This window comes from Nomascus leucogenys, chromosome 2 (genome assembly GCF_006542625.1).
Source record: "Nomascus leucogenys isolate Asia chromosome 2, Asia_NLE_v1, whole genome shotgun sequence".
Lineage (NCBI taxonomy): Eukaryota > Metazoa > Chordata > Mammalia > Primates > Hylobatidae > Nomascus > Nomascus leucogenys.
The window spans coordinates 80847579-80869653 of record NC_044382.1 but is presented as its reverse complement, the minus strand read 5'-3'; the positions used below and the strand labels follow the sequence as shown (position 1 = coordinate 80869653).

The window sequence follows — 22075 nt, the reverse complement described above, 5'->3', positions numbered from 1 at the left end:
AAGAGCTAAACATACAGGCCGGGTGGGGTGGCTCACGTCTGTAATCTCAGCTCTTAGGGAGGCAGAGGCGGGACGATAGCTTGAGCCCAAGAGTTTGAGACCTGCCTAGGCAATGTAGTGAGATCCCATTTTTAATAATAATAATAATAATTTTTAAATTAAAAAATAGTTTAAAATACAAACATCCCATTTCTAGATTCTCTCCCCATTCCTGCATGTTTGGAAGCCACCCAGAACCAGGTCAGTTCTTTCAGTTACCCCAAATCTGGTGGTCTCAAGGTTACTCCCTACCCTAAGAAAGAGCTGGGGCTGACCTTGGTCCATGTCCATGTGCAACTCAACCTCCTAGATTTTCCAGAGGTTGAGTTGCACATGGACATGTGCAACTGAAGGGACATGGAGAGCTAAAGGGACAGCTAGAAGGGCAGCTGATGGACCCCGTGATCCCTGTGCTGAAAAGACAGCTGGAAGGGCAGCTGATGGACCCAGCGATCCCTGTGCTGAAAAGACAGCTGGAAGGGCAGCTGATGGACCCAGTGAAACCACCGCAATAGGCCTTCTTTTTTCCTACTAGCCTCTCTTCCATTCCTCAAACTCACCAGGTTCACTCCCACCCCAGGGTCTTTGCATTTGCATTTCCATTTCCTTTTACCTGGAAAGCTCTTTCCTGGACTCTTCATATAACTGGCTCTTTCTCTTTTTTCAGGTCTGAGCTCAAGTGTCCCTTCTGCAACAATCCTATCCAATGTTGCCCTCCACTTGCCCCCACCCAATGAACAGTTGCTATCACATCATCCTGTTTTGTATCTTTCTTGGTTTTTTGTTTTTGTTTGTTTGTTTTTTGAGACAGAGTCTCGCTGTGTCACCCAGGCTGGAGTGCAGTGGCAAGATCTCGGCTCACTGCAACCTCTGCCTTCTGGGTTCAAGTCATTCTCCTGCCTCAGTCTCCCGAGTAGCTGGGGTTACAGGCACACACCAGCAGGCCCAACTTATTTTTGTATTTTTTTTTTTAGCAGAGACAGGGTTTTACCATGTTGGTCAGGCTGGTCTCGAACTCTTGACCCCAAGTGATCTGCCTGCCTTGGCCTCCCAAAGTGCTGGGATTACAGGCATGAGCCACCATGCCCAGCCCCAGTGTTTTGTATCTTTCAAAGCTCGGTTATATTGTCTATAGTCTCTCTCCTCAATGAGAATGCAAGTTCCAAGGATCAAGACCGTCTCTGTCTTGGGCATTAGGGAATCCCTAGGACCTAAAACCAATCTTCACAACTCAGTTCTCACACTTACCTTCCCCGGTTCCCATTACCCCTCTCCTCTCACCTGTACCCACTGGATCTGTCCTCCAGACCATTAATCCTCTGAACACCTTGAGCTACTCTGAGTTCCCAAATGAGTTTTTCTCTTGTTCATTCTCTCATCATCACACATGCTATTCCCTCTGCTTCGAGAAACATACCTCCCTTCCTCTGATTAACTTCTAATTAACCTTCAGGTCTCAGCTTAGACATAATTTCACTCCACGTGCATTTAACAAAAATTATTCTGCTGAGTTATCAGGTGAGGGAATTTTTGGTGGTGGGGAAAGCACTTTTAATCCCTTCCATACTGTTTTAATTCTCCATGTACATCTATTCTTTTTAATTTAAAAGGGATTAACTGAATAAAGGGTAATGGACTATTTCTTGTTTTCTTTGTGTTATTTCTCTGTATTGAAAAAATATCATAGTAAATGTGATTTTAAAATGCCAGTACCACAATGACTTAATTATTACAGCTTTATCGTATGGCTTAACATCGTGTAAGAAATGACCTCACTGAGCTCTTTCATTCATTCTACTGTGTTTTTTCAGCTAATTGCCTTCAGCTGCTTCTTCCTTTTTTTTTTTTTTTTTTTTTTTTTTCCTGAGATGGAGTCTTGCTGTCTCCCTCAGGCTGGAGTGCAGTGGTGCCATCTCAGCTCACTGCAATCTACACCTCTCAGGTTAGAGAGATTCTCCTGCTTCGGCACCCCGAGTAGTGGGGACTATAGGCGCCTGCCACCACGCCCAGCTAATTTTTGTATTTTTAGTAGAGACAGGGGTTCACCATGCTGGCCAGGCTGGCCTCGAACTCCAGACCTCAGGTGATCCACCCGCCTCAGCCTCCCAAAGTGCTAGAATTGCACGCGTGAGCCACTGCACCAAGGCTACTTTCAGCTTCTTAAGTAGACTAATTCTATCACCTGGAAAAATTGTAATTTTATTCCTTTTTTTTTTCTGTTGCTTATAACTCTTAATTCCGTTTTATTCCTTCTTGTGCTATAATTTGTAGAACCATAACAAATAATCGAGGCAATGATGGGCATTCTTATCTCAGTCCTGATTTCAGTAGGAAAATTTCTATGGTTTGACCTTTAAGAAAAAGTGTCAGAAGTTACAGCTAGAAGGGAGGAATACATTCTCATATCCTATAGCACTGTAGGGTGAATACGGTTAACAATAACTTAGTGTGGCCAGGCATGGTGGTTCACACCTGTAATCCCAGCACTTTTGGAGGCCTAGGTGGGAGGATTGCTTGAGTCCAGCAGTTCAAGATCTGCCTGAGCAACATGGCAAGACCCCCATCTCTACAAAAAATATAAAAATTAGCTAGTTGTGGTGGTGCACACCTGTAGCCCCAACTACATGGGAGGCTGAGGTGGGAGGATCACTTGAACCCAGGAGTTCAAGATCATCTTGGGCAACATGACGAGATGCCATCTCTACAAAAACATAAAAACTAGCCTAGGTGTGGCAGTGCATACCTGTAGTCCCAGCTATAGGAGGCTGAGGTAGGAGGGTCACTTGAGCCCAAAACGTTGAGGCTTCAGTGAGCCATAAGCATGACACTGCTCTCCAGACTGGGCAACAGAGCGAGACCCTGTCTCAAAATAAATAAATAAATAAATAAAATAATTTAGTGTATCTTTTCCAAAAGCTAAAAGAGATAGATTTGCCAATTACCTTGATTTGATCATTATTCATTATTTACATGTATCAAAGTATCACTCTGTATCCCATAAATATGTACGATTGTTACATGTCAACTAAAAAGGAACAGAAAAAGAAAAAAAGAGTATCCGCTTAAGGACACCACCCCTCCTCATGTGAAGGAAGTTCTTTTCCATTGTCTGAACCAGAGACAAACTATTGGTACAATCTTCTCTCCCCAGGATGAAGCTGTGGCCACCAAAAAGCCAGTCTCTGCAACTGTACTTCAACACCTCCAGAAATCTCTTTTGGCTCTTGTCTTTCACTCCAAACCTCTTCCCGCGGTCCTGGGGTCTATGAATTCTCAGGGCCCAGCTCTCACACATGCCCTTTGCTGGGCTCCTGTCCTCCCTCACCCGTAATCACCAGATCCGTCCCCCAGACCAAATGACATTGATCCTTTTCCTGCTTTAGCTTCTACCTCTCTCTGCTCCAATGCCTGAGCTTGAAGCTGTGCCAGGACAGTGCTCTTCTCTGCATCCTGACTTCATCCTTGCAGTCTGCATGTTTTCACCATCTCTCTTGGTTCCATCTTCTACAGTGGGTGGGCAAGTCCAATCTCATTCTACTTTTCTCAGATTTACTGATATGGGAAGATACTCCTAAGAAAATATAAGTGAGAAGAACAGCATGATCCCAGTTTTGTAAAGCCATTTGTGTGCGAAAGCACAGGGGGAAAAAAGCCTGGAAGGAAATATACAAAAATGCTAAATAGTGGTTATTTCTGGGAGCCAGCAATATGCTACTTACATGAATGTCCAAGCTCACTTTGTGATGCATGTATGACATGGGGTGCCAGCAGATTCATTTTCAGTGTGGAGTCTTCCTTGGGGAAAATTCTTGATTCCTTTTCCTTCTATATTGCTTCTTAAAATCTCACCATGGCGCCAATGTGTCTCTTGTGATCCTAAAATACCTACCAAAACCAACGGTAATAATAGCTGTAATATACTGAGTTCCTACCATACTCCAGGAACTGTACTAAGTGCTTTATGTCATTGCCTAATTAAAAGATTTATGTGTAAAGGGCTGAGAACAGCAACTGGCGTAATAACTGCTATTACTGCCTCAACTAATTCTCGTGGCAACTCTATGAAGTTACTATTATTATCTTCATTCTGTAGAAGAAGGAACCGAGGTTTGGAGAGGTAATTTGCCATAGGTACCACAACTAGTAAGTGTCTGAGTCAGGATTCATGCCTACGTGGGACACCAAAGACTGGGCTCTTACTAAATACATTTTGGTTCAGGGGTTGCAAACTCAAATATCCACAGGGCCAGGCAAGAATATAGAGCCAGGTGGGGACTTTGGCCAACTGGAGAGTTTACACCCAGTCTAAAGAGGGCTGCTGATGTCAGCTACGTCATCATTCATTACTCCCGCATGGAAATGTGAGACAGAGGTCCCCATTTTTGAAGAGAAACTGTGAATCAGTTTTTAATGTGAAATATTCAGAATTTTAAATTGCAGCAGCATAGGCCAGGCGCGGTGGCTCACGCCTGTCATCCCAGCGCTTTGGGAGGCTGAGGCAGGCGGATCACCTGAGGTCAGGAGTTCAAGACCAGCCTGGCCAACATGGCGAAACCCCTTCTCTACTAAAAATACAAAAATTAGCCGGGCGTGGTGGCATGCGCCTGTAGTCCCAGCTACTCAGGAGGCTGAGGCAGGAGAATCACTTGAACCCAGTAGGTGGAGGTTGCGGTAAGCTGAGATTGCACCACTGCACTCCAGCCTGGGTGACAGAGCAAGACTCCATCTCAAAATAAAATTAAAATTAAAATTAAATAAAATGCAGAAGCTTACTTAATTTTTAAAATAAAATATGCAAAAGAATATTGCAGGTAAAACAAACACACACAGATAAAACCACAAAATGAAACAGTCTGCAACCCAGATTTGCCCCAGAAGCCAATATTATCTACTTTAGAAACATCAGCCTAGATTACATCTTCTATCCCAGGAAGGCCCAAACTCCCCTTTGCTTTCCATTTTTGCCTTCTTGGGACAGAAATCTTTAAACCAGGGACCAGCAAAATTGTTGTTAAAGAGCCAGAGAGTAAATATTTTCAGCTTTGCTGTCTCTGTGGCAAATACTGAGCTCTGTTATAGTGGCATCAACATGTTTTATTTTCTTCAGTTCTCAAAATGGCTTCATGAGGAGCCTAATGTTATAATGAGGAAATTGAAGCAATATAAACAAATGGGCATGATTGTGTTTCAATGAAATTTTATTTTCTGATGCTGAAATCTGAATTTCACATTTTTTTACAGGTCACAAATGATATTCTTTCGATTTTTTTTTCAACCATCTAAATATGCAAACACCATTCTTGGCTCATGGGCTGTACAAACGTGGGTAGTAGTAAGCTGCTTTAGACCATTAAAAACTGGTGACTGCAGGCCAGGCGCGGTGGCTCATGCCTGTAATCCCAGCACTTCAGGAGGCTGAGGCAGGTGGATGAGCTGAGGCCAGGAGTTCAAGACCAGCCTGGACAATATGGCAAAACCCTTTCTCTACTAAAAATAAAAAATTAGCTGGGCATAGTGGTGCATGCCTGTAGTCCCAGCTACTTGGGAGGCTGAGGCAGGAGAATTGCTTGAACTGGGGAGGTGGAGGTTGCAGTGAGCTGTGATTACACCATTGCACTCCAGCCTGGGTGACAAGAGCGAAACTCTGCCTAAAAAACAAACAACAACAACAACAAAACTAGTGACTGCGTCTCTAGGATCTACTGGCGTTTGCTGGTTCTAAGTCTTAGTTTCAAGCTGCCTGAAGCCACCATGAGTAGGCCCATTTCGCAAGCAGATGCCCACATGTATGTCGTTCCTAATTCACTCAATAATTCTGACTGTTCTGTATTTAGTAGGGTTCCCATTCCACCTTCACCTGAACACTTTCTTCTTTTGAAATCTTTAGTGGAAAACAGCAAATAATGAGGAGTACGGAAATCAACTAACAATGGATGGTGTCACTACCAACACCCTTCCCCTGCCCAGGCGCCCCTGGGACATGCCATGGGGAAACATAGTTAATGGAGAAGCCAGTGGTCCAGTTCATTGCCAACATCAGTAGTAGGGGGTAGGCTATAAAATCGTGAAGCCACCAGGCAAAGAAGTTGGCTCACAACACCGAGACTTGTTGAAGAGAGTGCAATTCATAATAGTAGTTAGGAACTGTGTCTTTGGGGTCAGCTGGTAAATGTCAAGCTGTGTCCTTGAGTAAATCAGTGACTTGGCTAAGCTTCAGTTTCCTCCTTATATTAATAACATTGCCTCATTATAACATGAGGCACCTCAGGCCGGGCGTGGTGGCTCACGCCTGTAATCCCAGCACTTTGGGAGGCTGAGACAGGTAGATCACGAGGTCAGGAGATTGAGACCATCCTGGCTAACACAGTGAAACCTTGTCTCTACTGGAAATACAAAAAATTAGCCAGGCATGGTGGCGGGCGCCTGTAATCCCAGCTACTCAAGAGGCTGAGGCAGGAGAATGGCGTGAACCCGGGAGGCAGAGCAAGCAGCGAGCCAAGATTGCACCACTGCACTCCAGTCTGGGCGACAGAGAGAGACTGCATCTCAAAAAAATAATAAATAAATAAAAATAAATAAATAACATTAGACACCTCATAAAGTCATTTAGATAGCTAAAGAGGATAAAACACGTAAATGTGGCCAGGCGTGGTGGCTCACACCTGTAATCCCAGCATTTTGGGAGGCTGAGGCGGGTGGTTCACCTGAGGTCAGGGGTTCAAGACCAGCCTGGCCAGCATGGCGAAACCCCGTCTCTACTAAAAATACAAAAATTAGCCAGGCGTGGTGGTCGGGAGGCTGAGGCACAAGAATCGCTTGAACCTGGGAGGTGGAGGTTGCAGCAAGTTGAGATCGTGCCACTGCACTCCAGCCTGGGCAATAGAGCAAGACTCAGTCTCAGAAAAACAACAACAACAACAACAAAAAACACGTAAATGCTTAAAATGATACCTGGTATATAGTAGGTGCACACGTGTGTTACTTATTATAATTTCTTATCCAGTCAGTTGGAAGGGGATGGGGCTTAAAACCAAACAGGAATATATAAATGGAACTCTAAAATATGAACAAGCATAAATAAGGTCTTTTTTTTCCAATATCAGGGAAGAAATTACGGGTCTGTCTTTTTTCTAAGAATTTCCTTGAGTCTTCTCTCCTGAACCTCCTTCCTGGTTCTGAGTCTGTTATTTGCCTGGTAAGCAGAGAATCAGAACCAAGGAGATGTTCTACATATTCCAAGGCATTTATTATGAAATGGCTCTGGCCTGGAGCCTACTTATAGTAGAAATTAAATATATGACACTCTTATTTTTATGAGATCATAATAGACATCATGATAGTAGCCATAGTAGCCACAATAATAATGGCTACTGTTCATAGTGTAATGGTGAAACCACAGCTTTTGAAACCTGGATCCAAAAATCAATTCCGTCACTCACCAGCTGTGACACCATCTCCTCTGTGATTTTCCATTGTCTCATTATCAAATGTTAATATTAATAGCCTCTACCTCCTGGGGTGGTAAACAGGGGTAAATGAGATAAGGGATGTAAGGTTTCAGCTATGTGCCTGGCCAATTGGAAGCACTTAATAAATGTCAGCCATTATTATGACATGCCTAGAGCTTTGCAAAAATTATCTCATGTCCATGTATAGCCTTATTTCATTCTTACGATAACAGCTCTGAAATACCAGTGCAGCTCTGTCTGATTCTGAGCCTTGTCCGTTTTCCACGACATCACAATGCCCGCCCCCCTGATTCCACTCCAGCTACACAGACAGGGAAAGGGACAAGAATGCATAATTTCTGGAAAATTTTTTGTCCTTTAAAAGAACTGGCAGAGCTGTCAACTGCCCCCAGAGACTGGTTAACTGTCTAGTTAACTAACACCCAAAATGATGATTAAACATCCACACCTCAGCCGGGCAAGGTGGCTCACACCTGTAATCCCAGCACTTTGGGAGGCCGAGGCAGGTGGATCACCTGAGGTCAGGAGTTCAAGATCAGCCTGGTCAACATGGTGAAACCCCATTTCTCATAAAAATACAAAAATTAGCCGGGCATGGTGGCAGGTGCCTGTAATCCCAGCTACCCGGGAGGCTGAGGCAGGATAATCTGTTGAACCCAGGAGGCAGAGGTTGCAGTGAGCCGAGATCGTGCCGTTGCAATCCAACCTGGGCAACAAGAGCGAAACTCCGTCTCAAACAAAACAAAAAAGACAGCAAATGTGGACGGATGTTCAAGATGTATGTTCAGCAAATCTGAGGCTCCCAAAGGGGTGAACCTCATAGCGAGGGAGATGAACTGTGATCCTTCGGGGGGGCAGAGAGGGAAAGGGAATGTCCTGTGGTCAGATATGAACATCGTTGGGGAGAGTGGACTATTCTGGAATGCCTGGATTCAGCTCGTGATTGGAATGCCGGTTCTATTTAGGTTGGTGCAAAAGTAATTGCACAACTGCACAATTACTTTTACATCAACCTGAATAACTACTTACCTGAGTGATTTCAAGAAAAATTCTTAAGCCCTGTTTCCTCATTGGTAAAATGAGCAGAAAAAAATGATGTACTTGAATTCTGCCTGCTTTTTCCTTCACTGACTGGAGGAGAGCGGAAAGATAAGATAGTCTTCATAATTAGTGTTTATGTTTCATGGTGTTTTTGCCCTTCTAAAGTGGATCCCAACATCATGCAAAATCTAAAAAGCAGCAAATTTCCATCTCCTGCTTTGTATTGTTTATCTTTTGCCTCTACTGGTCTCTTTTTTGTGCCCTAAAGAAACATGCTGTTGATGACTGATCCCGTTGGCTCATGCCTGTAAATCCTAGCACTTTGGGAGGCTGAGGAAGGGAGGCTCGCTTGTGGCTGGGAGTTTGAGGCCAGCCTGGGCAAGATAGTGAGAACTTTTGTTCTCACTATCAAAAAATGTTTGATTAGCCAGGCATAGTGGCACACACCTATAGTCCCAGCTACTTGGGAGGCTGGGGTGAGAGGATCACTTGAGCCCAAGAGTTCAAGACTGCAGTGAGCCATGATTGCACCACTGCACTCCAGCCTGGGCCACAGAATGAGACCCTGTCTCTAATAAAAAATAAAGGTGCTCTTGGGCCTGCCAGCCCAACAACCCTACAGCCCCCAACAACCAGAGAAAGGATCTGCACATAGCGGTGAGGACCCAGGCTGGGACCCTGGAGCTCCGTCTCCTTCCCCAGGCTCAGAACCCTTATCTGTTTCCACAGGGGCTTTCCGAGGCGTGTGCAAGAAAATCGATCACTTCCCTGAAGATGCTGACTATGAACAGGACACAGCCGAGTATCTCCTGCGTAAGTTCCCCGGCTTCTCAGTTCTCTTTGGGAGGAAGGGATGGGCTCCTGCCGTCACCCAGCTGCCTCTGAGTTGGAGGTCCCTCAGTATCTGTCCCTAGAAATGGATAAGTGCAAAGAAGCCCCATGTGTCAGTACACAGAGACATTCAAGTGGTTCGGAGAGCTAAGCCTCTTTAGTTTCAATGAATTAGAAACAGAAAGAAGCAGCAGGGGGTAGGGTAGGAGATGGTTCATGCCTGTAATCCCAGCACTCTGGGAGGCAGAGGCCAGAAAGGATTGCTTGAGCTCAGGAGGTCAAGATCAGCCTGGACAATATAGCAAGACCCCATCTCTACAAAAAATTAAAAAATTAGCTGCGTGTGGTGGCACACACCTGTAGTCCTAGCTACTCAGGAGGCTAAGGTGGGAGGATCGTCTGAGCCCAGGGGACTGAGGCTGCAGTGAGCTATGATCATACCACTGCAGTCCAGCCTGGGTGACAGAGTGAGACCCTGTCTCTGAAAAGAAAGAGAAGGAGAAAGAAAAGGAGAATGAGAATGAGAAAAAGAAAGAAAGAGAAAGAGAAAGAAAAAGAGAAAGAGAAAGAAAGAGAAAGAGAAGGGAGGAAGGAAGGAAGGGAGGAAGGAAGACAGAAAAGTAGGTGAGTCAAAACTGAAAGATTCTTTTTAGTCAGTTTAGGAGAAAAATCTAAGGAACTTTCTCTGACTTGAATGCAAGTTTTCACCTTCCCGGGAGGGTTGATTGGAGGTGCTAATGGCAGAGTGCTAATGGGTGAGGTGAGGCGCTAATGGGTGAGGTCCCAAGGGGCAAGGCCTAGGAGAATAAATACAAACCCAAGTTCACCTCTTCTTTGACTTCCCTCCAGTTTCAGTCCTACTGGGACAGAGCCAATGTCTCCGTAGGATTTTTCCAAAGTCAGTAACCTGGATATGACATGAACTGTCACAACTACAGCATGTAGGAGCCAAGAAAATGTGACGGCTTTTGAGCCAAGGCCTCGGGAATCTGGGCTTTGACCCTTGTTTGACTGTACTAGCTGGGTTGGACCTGGGGCAAGTGGCTTTACCTCTCTAGTTCCTTTCTTCATTTTTTTCTGAAATGGAGATTATAATGTCATCCATCTGACAGGGTCATGAAAATTAGCCGGGGCCCAACATATAGTCAGGAGGCAATATGCATTAGCTCCCGTTTCTTGCATTGGATTAGCAGTAGCAAAATTCGCTGCAGAGATGAGCCTTCCATTGGTCCAGGCACAGAGAGAACTTGATTTGGGATTTTAATGTAATTTCTTCAGCAAGAATGTGTGTTGAATTCACTCAAAATAATGAGGCCAAGTGCAGTGGCTCACACCTGTAATCCCAGCAGTTTAGGAGGCCAAGGTAGTAGGATCACTTGAAGCCAGGAGTTCAAGACCAGTCTGGGCAAAATAGTAAGTCGCCAACTCTACAGAAATACATATTTTTTTAAATTATCCAGGCATGGTAGTGCACACCTTTAGTCCCAGCTACTTGGGAGGCTGAGGTGGGAGGATCGCTTGAGCCCAGGAAGCTGAGGCTGCAGTGCCATTGCAGTGATCATGCCATTGCATTGATTGTGCCATTGCACTAATCAATACTATTGATTAGTGACTGGCTACAGGGTGTGGAGGATAGTGTCAGATGCAGCATTATTAGGATAATTTATGCTACTTGTGGCAAAAGCCAGCAATTTCAAGAGATAAGTACCCAGCTCAAAGAGGAGAGAAGGACGTGATCACTGTCTCATTTTAATGTCTCTCTGGGCCTGATAATTAAAAGGACTTGCATTACTCAGATAAAAGTTGTTTTCTTTTCTCACCCCTCACATCAGCAGCTCAAAAAGATTCAGTGTGGAAAGCAAAATTAGCCACACTTAGAGATGTAGCTTAACCAAAATTTGGGAGATGACACCGATCACTTGCATCTTCTCAATAGAGAATGGCATTAGTCATCACCAGTGGGGTTTTACCAGAGTGCCCATAGATTTTCTTTGTTTTTCTTTTTTATGTTGATAAAACATTTTGACGTTTGCTCTATTGGAGACCAAACAGAACTGTGACTTCTCTTCACAACTTGTATAGCTGATTTTAAGTTCTTCAGAGAGGCCCATAGCTTTTCTGACAAAGTATTTTTCTCTCATTTGGGAAGATGTCCCTTCCTCTCTCCTCACCCCTAGCCCACGGTCCACCTAAGCTTCACCAATAGCAGCAGAATTGGGCTAAGGTTAAGGAGAGGTCTTAATGAGCACACAGATTTCCTGCTGAGAGTTTTGGAATTCCTGATCCAGCCATGTAGGGCTGGGAGCACATTCCCGCAGGGTTCTCCCTGCCTGGCTGGTGTTCACTCTGCCAGTCCCTGTCCTGACCCACAGCCCTGGTGAGATTGGGATTCTGCATATCGACTTTTCTGCTGTTTCCTCTTTCTCCTATGCTCTTTGGGGTAGGCTACAGCATAAACCCATAGCATTGTTACCGGAAAGGGGTCCAGATCCAGACCCCAGGACAGGGTTCTTGGATCTCAGACAAGAAAGATTCAGGGTGAGTCCACAAAGTAGAGTGAAAGCAAGTTTATTAGAGAAGCAAAGAAACAAAAGAATGGTTACTCCATCGATAGAGCAGTGGCATGGACTGCTTGACCTAGTATATTATAGTTATTTCTTGATTAATGGTAAACAGGAGGCGAATTATTCATGAGTTTTCCAGGAAAGGGGCAGGCGATTCCCGGAACTGAGGGTTCCTCCCACTTTAAGAACATAGGGTAACTTCTGACATTGCCATGGTATCTGTAAAGTGTCACAGTGCTGGTGAGAGTGTCTCTTCACATGCTAATGTATTATAATTAGCATATAATGAGCAATGAGGACGACCAGAGGTCACTTTCATCACCATCTTGGTTTTGGAGGGTTTGGGCTGGCTTCTTCACTGCATCCTGTTTTACAGCAGAGTCTTTGTGACCTGTATCTTGTGTTGACCCCCTATCCCATCCTGTGCTTGGGAATGCAGCCCAGCAGGTCTCAGCTTCATTTTACCCATCCCCTATTCAAGATGGAGTCACTCTGTTTCCAATGCCTCTGATAGCAGAAGGTTCAGAGCCCACAGGTTCTGTTGACTAGAGACTCCCACAGCACAGCATTGGACTCAGAAAGTCCTATTCAGACTCCAATGGTGGGGCTGTACTTGAACAAGCTTCTGTCCCCACCCTTAAGACCTTAACTTAGCTCCATATAGTTCGGGGAGGAGAAACAGGGAAGGAAGACAGTAAAAAACTCTTTGATCTGAAGTCACCATGTGTCCACTGGGCTAAAACAAACGCAAGGTGGACTTCCACTGACTTAGGAGAAAATGGCAGTAGAAAATTTCCTGTCTGAGGCAGACACTTATAGCCAAAGTTGATGGAATCTGCTTGTATCTCATTTGTGGGGCAAAGAGTGGGGTCTCCCGACCAATGGGTTCCCAAATGATGATTGCACCATTTGGGAAACAGTCACATTTACATATCTCCTATCCACATGTTTCAAACATAAACTTTTTTTTTTGAGATGGGGTCTTGCTCTGTCATTCAGGCTGGAGTACAGTGGCACAATCATAGCTCACTGCACCCTCAAATTCCTAGGCTCAAGCCTCTTGAGCTGGGACTACAGGCACCCACCACCACCATGTCTGGCTAATTTCTTTTTATATTTTTTGTAGAGTTGGGGTCCCCATATGCTGCCCGGGCTGGTCTCAAACTCCTGTCCTCAAACAATCCACCTGCCTTTGCCTCCCAAAGTGCTGAGATTACAGGCATGAGCCACTGTGCCAGGCCCAAGTATCCATTGTTGTGTAACCAACACAGTTCAATAGCTTCAAACATTCAGATCATTTTCTTAGGGCACACATCAAAGGTTAATCATCCTTTCTTTTTTTAAAAGGTATTCACTTTTTATTAATTACACTCATTACATTGAATATTCAAGCAATTCCTGTCAATATAAAATGCAAATGATCCCTTTAAAGGTTAGTCCCCAAGTCCCTAACAGGTGCTTGAAACCACTGGAGGAGACCTGCCCCTAATATTTGCAAGAGCCCAAGGCAAGAATCCAACTGGAAACCCATAGGTCATATATGTACATTTTTACAAATTATAAATAAGTTGTACCCACAGCTGGGCCCATTAAAAATAAGCTATACTCACATACAGAACCCCAGAGCTCACTCCCTGGGATGGACCCCTCGACCTGGGAGCTAAAGGAACCAGGAGCCAGCTCTGCCTCCTGCAAGCCTGCATAATAGAACTGCAGGACTTTGCAGCAGGTCAGAACTCAGCAAGGACACTAATCATGCCTAACTAAAGTTAAGGGTTGATATAGCCAGGAAGGAAAACAGGAGGGGCAAGGAAGAGGATTTGGCCAACAGGCAGCAGGTGCATTTCATTTCATTGAAACTTACACATGTAAGTTTCTCAAGCTTCAGTTCATGGGCATCCAGCCTGTTAGAAAATTGGGCCAGTGTCAGCCAGGCATAGTGGCTCATGCCTGTAACCCCAGCACTTTTGGGAGGCCAAAGCCAGTGGATCACCTGAGGTCAGGAGTTCGAAACCAATCTGACCAATATGGTGAAACCCAGTTTCAACTAAAAATACAAAAATTAGGGTGGTATGGTGGCATGCGCCTGTAGTCCCAGCTACTCGGGAATCTGAGAAAGGAGAACTGCTTGAACCCAGGTGGTGGAGGTTGCAGTGAGCCGAGATTGCACTATTGCACTCCAACCTGGGTGACAGAGCGAGACTCCATCAAAAAAGGGAAGGGAAGGGGAAGGGGAAGGGGAAGGGGAGGGAAGGGGAGGGGGAAAGACGAACGAAAGAAAGGAAGGAAGGAAGAAAGAAAGAGAGAAAGAAGGAAGAAGGAAGGAAGGAAGGAAGGAAGAAAGAAAGAAAGAAAGAAAGAAAGAAAGAAAGAAAGAAGAAAGAAAGAGAGAGAAAGAAAAGGAAGGAAGGAAGGAAGGAAGGAAGGAGGAGGGAGGGAGGGAGGGAGGGAGGAGGGAGGGAGGGAGGGAGAGAGAGAAAGAAAGAAAGAAAGAGAAAAGAAAGGATGGAAGAGAGAGAAAGAAAGAAAGAAAGAGAAAGAAAGAGAAAGAAAAGAAAGAAAGAAAGACTGGGCAGTTTCAAAATCAAAGCAAAATCCCTTCCATCTTCTCTCTCTCTCTTTTTTTTTTTTTTTTGAGTCAGAGTCTCACAGTGGCATGATCTTGGCTCACTGCAAGCTCTGCCTCCCGGGTTCACACCATTCTCCTGCCTCAGCCTCCTGAGTAGCTGGGACTACAGGCACCCACCACCACGCCCGGCTAATTTTTTGTACTTTTAGTAGAGACGGGGTTTCACCGTGTTAGCCAGGATGGTCTCGATCTCCTGACCTCCTCATGCCTGTGTGCCGTCAGCCTCCCACTTCAGGTCTCCCTCGTCATCCCTCCTAGGCCCACAGGTTAAATAAGTTACCAAATTTTCAGAAAACTGAAAACACAAACAAGCAAACGAATGAAAGTGCAGTAGCAAATGAAAACGGCCGGAGCTAAACAGGCAGAAAAACACCTAGTAAATATGGAGGTTAAAGGCTTAAACACTGAGCAATGTGAACTAAGCTTTGAACCCCTGAGCCAAAATAAACTCGCGTCCCTCCCTGGCCCCACCCCATTCCCTTGCACGTGTCCTTGGTCAGGAGAGGCTCCTCCATTCACTCAGCACCTAAGACCAAACTCAACTCACAGCCCACGGCCAATCCATCAGCGAATTCTGTTGGCTTTACTTTCAAAATATAAAGTACACCCTGAATCTGGCCACGTCTTACCACGTCTACCCCCCCAGTCCAAGCTATGAAGCGCTTTTGCCTGGGTTATGGGGTTTTTTGTTGTTGTTGTTTGTTTGTTTGAGACAAGGTCTGACTCTATTGCCCAGGCTGGAGTGCAGTGGTACGATCTCAGCTCACTGTAGCTTCCGTCTCCTGGGCTTAAGTGATCCTCCTACCTCAGCCCCCCAAGTAGCTGAGAACACAAGCGCACACCACCACGCCTGGCTAATTTTTTATTTTTTAGCAGAGATGGGGTTTTGCCATGTTGCCCAGGCTGATCTCAAATTCCTGACCTCAGGTGATCCTCCCTCCTCAGCCTCCCAAAGTGCTGGGATCACAGGTGTGAACCACTGCTCCTAGGCTTGCCTGGATTCTTGTGGTCCTACCTGCTACACAGGGCTCAGCCCTCAGAAGGGCCCCACCCTTGGTTCCATGCTCTGCTGTAACTATCTTGAAATTCTTAACAATTCTGGAACAAGAGGCCTCACTAGTTTTTGTTTGTTTGTTTGTTTGTTTGTTTTGAGACAGACTCACTCTGTCACCCAGGCTGGAGTGTAATGGCACAATTTCAGCTCACCACAACCTCCACTTCCTGGGTTCAAGCAATTCTCCTCCCTCAGCCTCCCAAGTAGCTGGGATTACAGGTGCCCTCCACCACGCCCAGCTGATTTTTGTATTTTTAGTAGAGACAGGTTTCACCATGTTACCCAGGTTGGTCTTGAACTCCTGACCTCAGGTGATCCACCCACCTCTGCCTCCCAAAGTGTTGGGATTACAGGCGTGAGCCACCATGCCTGGCTAGGCCTTACATTTTTGTGTTGCACAAGACCCTGTAAATTATGCAGCTGATCATGCCTGTCATTGCTACTAGAGCATAAGGCCCTTGATGACAGGACCCCTGGCTCCTTGGTAAACCAATGAGCACAGAATTTATTCAGCTGATGTATTCTGGCCTGGACCCACCAGAAAATACTCTTATACTGGATGGGTAAATACTGGGACCCCAACCACATGGGGCCCCTCTCCCAGGACGTTAGGGCCTTCCATGATCCAGAAAGTATTTAATAAGAAGCTGATACAGGGACCTCCAGGGCTCTGCTTCGACTCCTCAGCCAGTGTCCCTTTTGAAGGGCAGTGCCTGCGCCCTTGCGGTGGTTAAACATGTCAGCTATGACTGCAGCACCCGCCACAACACCCAGCATCTATTAGGTGCTCAAGAAATATTTGTCAAATGAATAAGCAAATTCATTTGTTCATTCGTGACTAAATGGGTATTCAATGGGTGTTGTCACACTCTCTACTATGCAAATGTAGATGCATGCAGGGAAAGATTCCGCATTTTAATGAGCAGCATGTGGTCTGATGGGAGTCCCTGTACACAGGGCTGGCTGCGTCATTTGCAGGGTCCAGTGTGAAATGAAAATTCTGGGCTCTTAGGCCGGGCACGGTGGCTCATGCCTATAATCCCAGCACTTTGAGAGGTTGAGGCTGGAAGATTGCTTGAGGCCAGGAGTTCTGGACCAGCCTGGGTAACTTGGCGAGATGCCATCTCTACAAAAAATACAAAAATCAGCCAGGCATGGTGGCACATCCCTGTAGTCCCAGCTACTTGAGAGGCTGAGGCAGGAGGATTGCCTGAGCCTGGAAGGTGAGGCTACAGTGAGCCGTGATTGCACCACTGCACTCCAGCCAGAGTGACAGAACAAGCATCATCTCAAAGAAACCTCAGACAAAAAAAAAAACAGAACAAAAAACTTTTAATTTTTTCTGCGATCGCTGTCTATCTATCATGGTGTTTTCTATTTGCTGTTTAATGTCACCCTCCTTGGGTGCAGAGACATTCTCCCGGTGAGTGCAAACCCTCCCAGGGACCTGAGGCTTGCATTCAACTCTGACTCTCCTTGTGTCCATGCCTGGGCTCCCACCAAGGGCAAAGTGGGGGCAGTAGTCGCTGGGCTGAGGAGGGAGAATGGGCGTTTGAGAGCCTTTTCCAGGGAGGCAGGGAGGTGGGAAGGTGTTGGTGATAGGTGGGGAGGTAGAGAGTGGGGTTCCACATAAGTCAAGTCTCCAAGCCCCAGCGCATGTGTCATTGTCCCATCAGACTTCACTTATAAAACACACATTCGATTATAAAATTGTTAAGACTCTCAGAATGGTGACTGCAGAGCATCAACCCCGAGTGCCAAGACTCTTTCTAAGCACAGGCCCTGAGCGCCTGGTCTCATGCGCATGTTAGACATGGGCTCTGTTCTCCTGTGCTGCCTTCCTCTCAGGCACTCCTACGCTTGCAATGGGAGGACCTCAGGCGCTGGCTGGGCACAGGCAGAAGCCTCTCTCCTTCTCTCCGCAGGAGCTGTGAGGGCCTCCAGTGTCTTCCCCATCCTCAGTGTCACGCTGCTGTTCTTCGGCGGGCTCTGCGTGGCAGCCAGTGAGTTCCACCGCAGCAGACACAACGTCATTCTCAGCGCGGGCATCTTTTTTGTCTCTGCAGGTGAGTGTCTGGCCCCAGCCCTGAGATATTCACAGATACCAAACCGAAGCCAGGGCCACATGGAGGAAGCAATGCTATTCAGGGCTCCCTCCAGGGAAGGAGCAAGAAAATGTTCCAGTTGTTGTGCTAAGGATGAGAACTCAAAGAATTTAATTAGAACCAAAGATGCCAAAACTCTAGCTAAAGCCGGCATGAAGGAAAAACAGGGAGGAAACAGCATGGCAGGATCAGCTGAGATTAAAACAGAGAGAGGGAAGAAGAAAGGGGCAGGAGAGAGAAAGAGAAAAGGAGAGAGAGATTTATAAGAGTGTACATACATGCTTGCTGCTTGCATATGTGGTACTTGTGAACTGATTGACTGGGGAGGCTAAAGCAGGAGGATTGTTTGAGCCCAGGAGTTCGAGACCAGCCTGGGCAGCACAGTGAGACCCTCACCTCTACAAAAAACCATTTTAATTAAAAAATTAGCTGGGTGTGGTGGTGCACACCTGTGGCCCCAGCTACTCAGGAAGCTGAGGTGGGAGGATCGCTTGAGCCCAGGACGTCAAGGCTGCAGTGAGCCAAGATCTCGCCACTCCACTCCAGCCTGGGTGACAAAGTGAGGTCTCATCTCTAAAAAATAAATAAGTAAATGTAAAAATATAGAGTTGCATTTTTGTGTTCACTTGGGCATGTTAATATACCATCTCTGGCCCTTTGAGATTTGTGTTTGACAGCTAATTATTGTTCGAGCCTCTCTTACTCGCCATTTTATACTCTCCTCCACTGTTCCTATGCCAATCAATACTCTGCCACCACCCTGCAAAGTTTGAAAGTCTTCATGAGAGTCCAGCCCCATCCAGCTTTTGAAGTGCTCAAATCCTCTTATCATTCCAAGCATCTCTGGGAACAAGGTAAAGACCAGCAGCCCGAGATGCTCTGGGGGAAGACTTTATAGTCAATAGGAGCCCTGATCAGAAGAAGGCACAGGATGGCAAGGATGCTGAGAGACAACTTTCAGAAAAGGGTCCTGTTACAGGGTCTCGTTCTCTGCCTTCTTTTACCTCCCTCCACCTCCATTCCTTCACTGGTGTCCTGTCTTCCTTGCTTCCCTCTGGGTTTTCGTACTTCATCCTTGCTTTCATCCCTTTACCATCTCTTCCCACCCTACTCCTCTTGGGGTGGATCAGTGCCATCTGGATGAAATGCTTTAGAGAAGCAAAGAACAGGGCAGGGATGGAGGAAGACGGGGCTGGACTCTGGTGATGACTTTCAAACTCTGCAAGGTGATGGCAGAGTACTGATTGGGATGGGGACAGTGGTGGAAAGTATAAAATGGTGAGGAAGAGTGGCTTGCAACCCCCCCGGATTTCAATCCTGGATCCACCAATCAGGCCTTGGGAAATGTGATTTCTCTGTAATTTGGTTTCCTTCACTATAACATGGCAAATAATAATATGATCTCTCTGTAATTTGGTTTCCTTCACTATAACATGGCAAATAATAATAGTACCAACTGCAGCTGGGCTTGGTGGCTCATGCCTGTAATCCCAGCACTTTGGAAGGCCGAGGCAGAAGAATCACTTGAGCACAGGTCTTCAAGACCAGCCTAGGCAACATTGCAAGACCCGATCTGCACAAAAGTTTAAAAATTAGCTAGGCCTGGTGGTGGGTGCCTATAGTTCCAGGTAATCAGGTGGCTGAGGTGGGAGGATTGCTAGAACCTGGGAGGTCAAGGCTGCAGTGAGCCATGATCACACCACTGCACTCCAGCCTGGGTGACAGAGCAAGATCCTGTCTCAAAATAGTTGTAATCATAATGATAATAGTACCAGCTGCATGGGGTTTGCTGGAAGGAGACTGTGTTAGTTTGTTCTCACACTGCTAATAAAGACATACCCGAGACTCAGTAATTTATAAAGGAAAGAAGTTTAATTGACTCACGGTTCCACATGGTTGGGGAGGCCTCCCAACAATGGTGGAAGGCAAAGGAGGAGCAAAGTCATGTCTTAACATGGCAGCAGGCAAGACAGCTTGTGCAACAGAACTCCCCTTTATAAAATCATCCGATCATGCCTGTAATCCCAGCACTTTGGAAGGCTGAGGCGGGTGGATCATGAGGTCAGGAGTTCAAGACCATCCTGGACAACATGGTGAAACCTGTCTCTACTAAAAATACAAAAATTAGCTGGGTGTGGTGGTGCACTCCTGTAGTCCCAGTTACTTGGGAGGCTGAGGCAGGAGAATCACTTGAACCCAGGAGACAGAGGTTGCAGTGAGCCAAGATCGCCCCACTGCACTTCAGCCTGGTGACAGAGTGAGACTCCATCTTAAAAAAAAAAAAAAAAAAAAAAAAGCCATCAGCTCTCATGAGACTTATTCATTACCACAGGAAGAGTATGGGGAAAACTCCTCCCTTGATTCAATTATCTCCACCTGGCTCCACCCTTTACACATGGGGATTATTAAAATTCAAGGTGAGATTTGGGTAGGGACAGAGAGCAAAACCATATCAGAGACTGAACAGAGAAAGCACAATATTATTTTCTAGTATTAGAAAAGCAGCAACAACACAGTTCCAAAATCTGGAGCCCCACAAGATCTTGCTCGAATTCCTTCCCCACTGCTTCCCCTTCTGTGAGATGAGAAAGGGAGACTGTCTAAAGCTGAGTCTCTGCAAACCGACTCAAGCAACAGACCAGAAAGAAAACTGCCATCTTGCCCCAGGGTGAATGAGATCAGCCCACAGGTGGCAGTGGCCTCTTAATTGCTCTGTGTGGACAGATGTTAGCATCTGGCAAACCCAGGGACTTGTTTTGTCTTGGGGCACGCTCCTGTCACTGGTGGCCCCGTCCAGATCTCCCGGGTGCTTGGCTGATCCAGAGGATCAGTATTAGTGTCATGCTGATGTGAGAGTTTCCTAAGAACAAGAGAAGATCGTTATTTTGTCCCCCAAGGGGATTGTTAGGGAAGAGTGTGTCACCAGCAACTTTCTTCTCACAAGAGGTATTGTGAGGGCTGGCAGGTAGATTACACACATAGGAACTAGAAAGCGTGTGTCTGTGGAGGAAGCCCTGATGGGAAGGCAGAGGCTTGGGGTCTAATCCTAGACCCTTCCACTGATCTCCCCAAAGAACCTGAAGATCTTGTTTTTCCACCTCTAAAATGAAAGGATTGGAGGATTCACTACTCTCTAAGGCTGCTTTTTGCTCATTTACACTAAGGTTGATCATTTGAGGCAAGCGATTAACAACCCTTTAAGTTGGTAAATAAGAGTGCTGGGGGGAAAAAAGAGAAAACGGTTCTTTACTGAGCACCTACTATGTGTCAGATACTATGCAGAATGCCCAAGAGCGTAAGCTCTGAAGTCAGGCTGCCTGGTGCAAATCTAGCTCTACTACTTTCCTGCTGTGTGACCTTGGGCAAGTCACTTAACCTTTCTGTGCTTCCATTTATTTCCCCATCTGAAAAATGAGAATCATAATGGCCCCACCTCTTGAAGCTGTTAAGAGGATTAAATGAGTTGGTATCGATAAAGTGCCCAGAGTGGTGCCTATCATCCAGTATGTGTTCAACACATAGTAGCTGTTATCATATACAATGTACCGTTTAATTCTCATATCAACTCCACTCATTCACTCATTCAACAAATATGCATTGCCCTCCTGCTATGAATCAGACTCTGGGCTGGGAGTTACGGCCATAGCAATGAAGGAGATAAGCCTAGTCCCTGCCCTCAGGGAGTTTACAGTCTGAAAGGAGGACAAAGCAATTGCCTACTCAGATCTTGTTTTCCCTAAGCCTTGTTACTGAAATCTAAATTCACCATGGCTAAGAGCTCTGGATTCAAATCTCACTTCAACCATTTTCTATTAGGTTGATGCAAAAATAATTGTGGTTTTTGCAATTACTTTTAATGTAATGGCTGTGCTCAACATGGGAAGTTACTTATCTTCTCTGTGTCTTTTCCCCATCTATAAAAGAGAAATCATTTTTTAAGTGGGCCTGCTGCAATGGTTAATAGGTATGACGCATATAAAGATTTTGCACAGTGCCTGGCACATGGTAAGCATCCTGTAAATAATTGGCAACTCACTTGGCTTCCCATCAGCTTGGTCTGACATCTGAGTCTCTCTTTGAACTTCTTTCTTTCCTTCCCCACTCCCCTCCACCCACCACAATGCCCCCAGAAAGACCTTCTTTGGGGACTTTCCAAACTTTGCCACCAAAATATTCCTTCTGGCAGAGGAGAGAAAAAACACGGCCCAGGGGAGTCAGGGGGCATCAATAGAAGCCACCTTCATTGAGCTGAGACGTCTTTGAAGTCTGACTCCCATTTAACTTAAAAATTCATGTGAATTCTGCCTTCTCCTCCTTATTATATCCATGTTCATTTTAATATA

At 45.8% G+C, this 22075-nt stretch overlaps 1 protein-coding gene across 3 annotated transcripts in view; it reads left to right on the top strand.

The window, feature by feature from the left end:
- Positions 1-22075, top strand: part of CACNG3 (calcium voltage-gated channel auxiliary subunit gamma 3) — a 106515-nt gene that overhangs the window by 81328 nt on the left and 3112 nt on the right. For all 3 annotated transcript variants that reach the window (XM_030799634.1, XM_030799622.1, XM_012505258.2), the window contains 2 exons: positions 9279-9362; positions 17553-17693. In XM_030799634.1, the coding sequence (XP_030655494.1) occupies positions 9279-9362; positions 17553-17693 (225 nt within the window). The remainder of the gene's footprint in view (positions 1-9278; positions 9363-17552; positions 17694-22075) is intronic.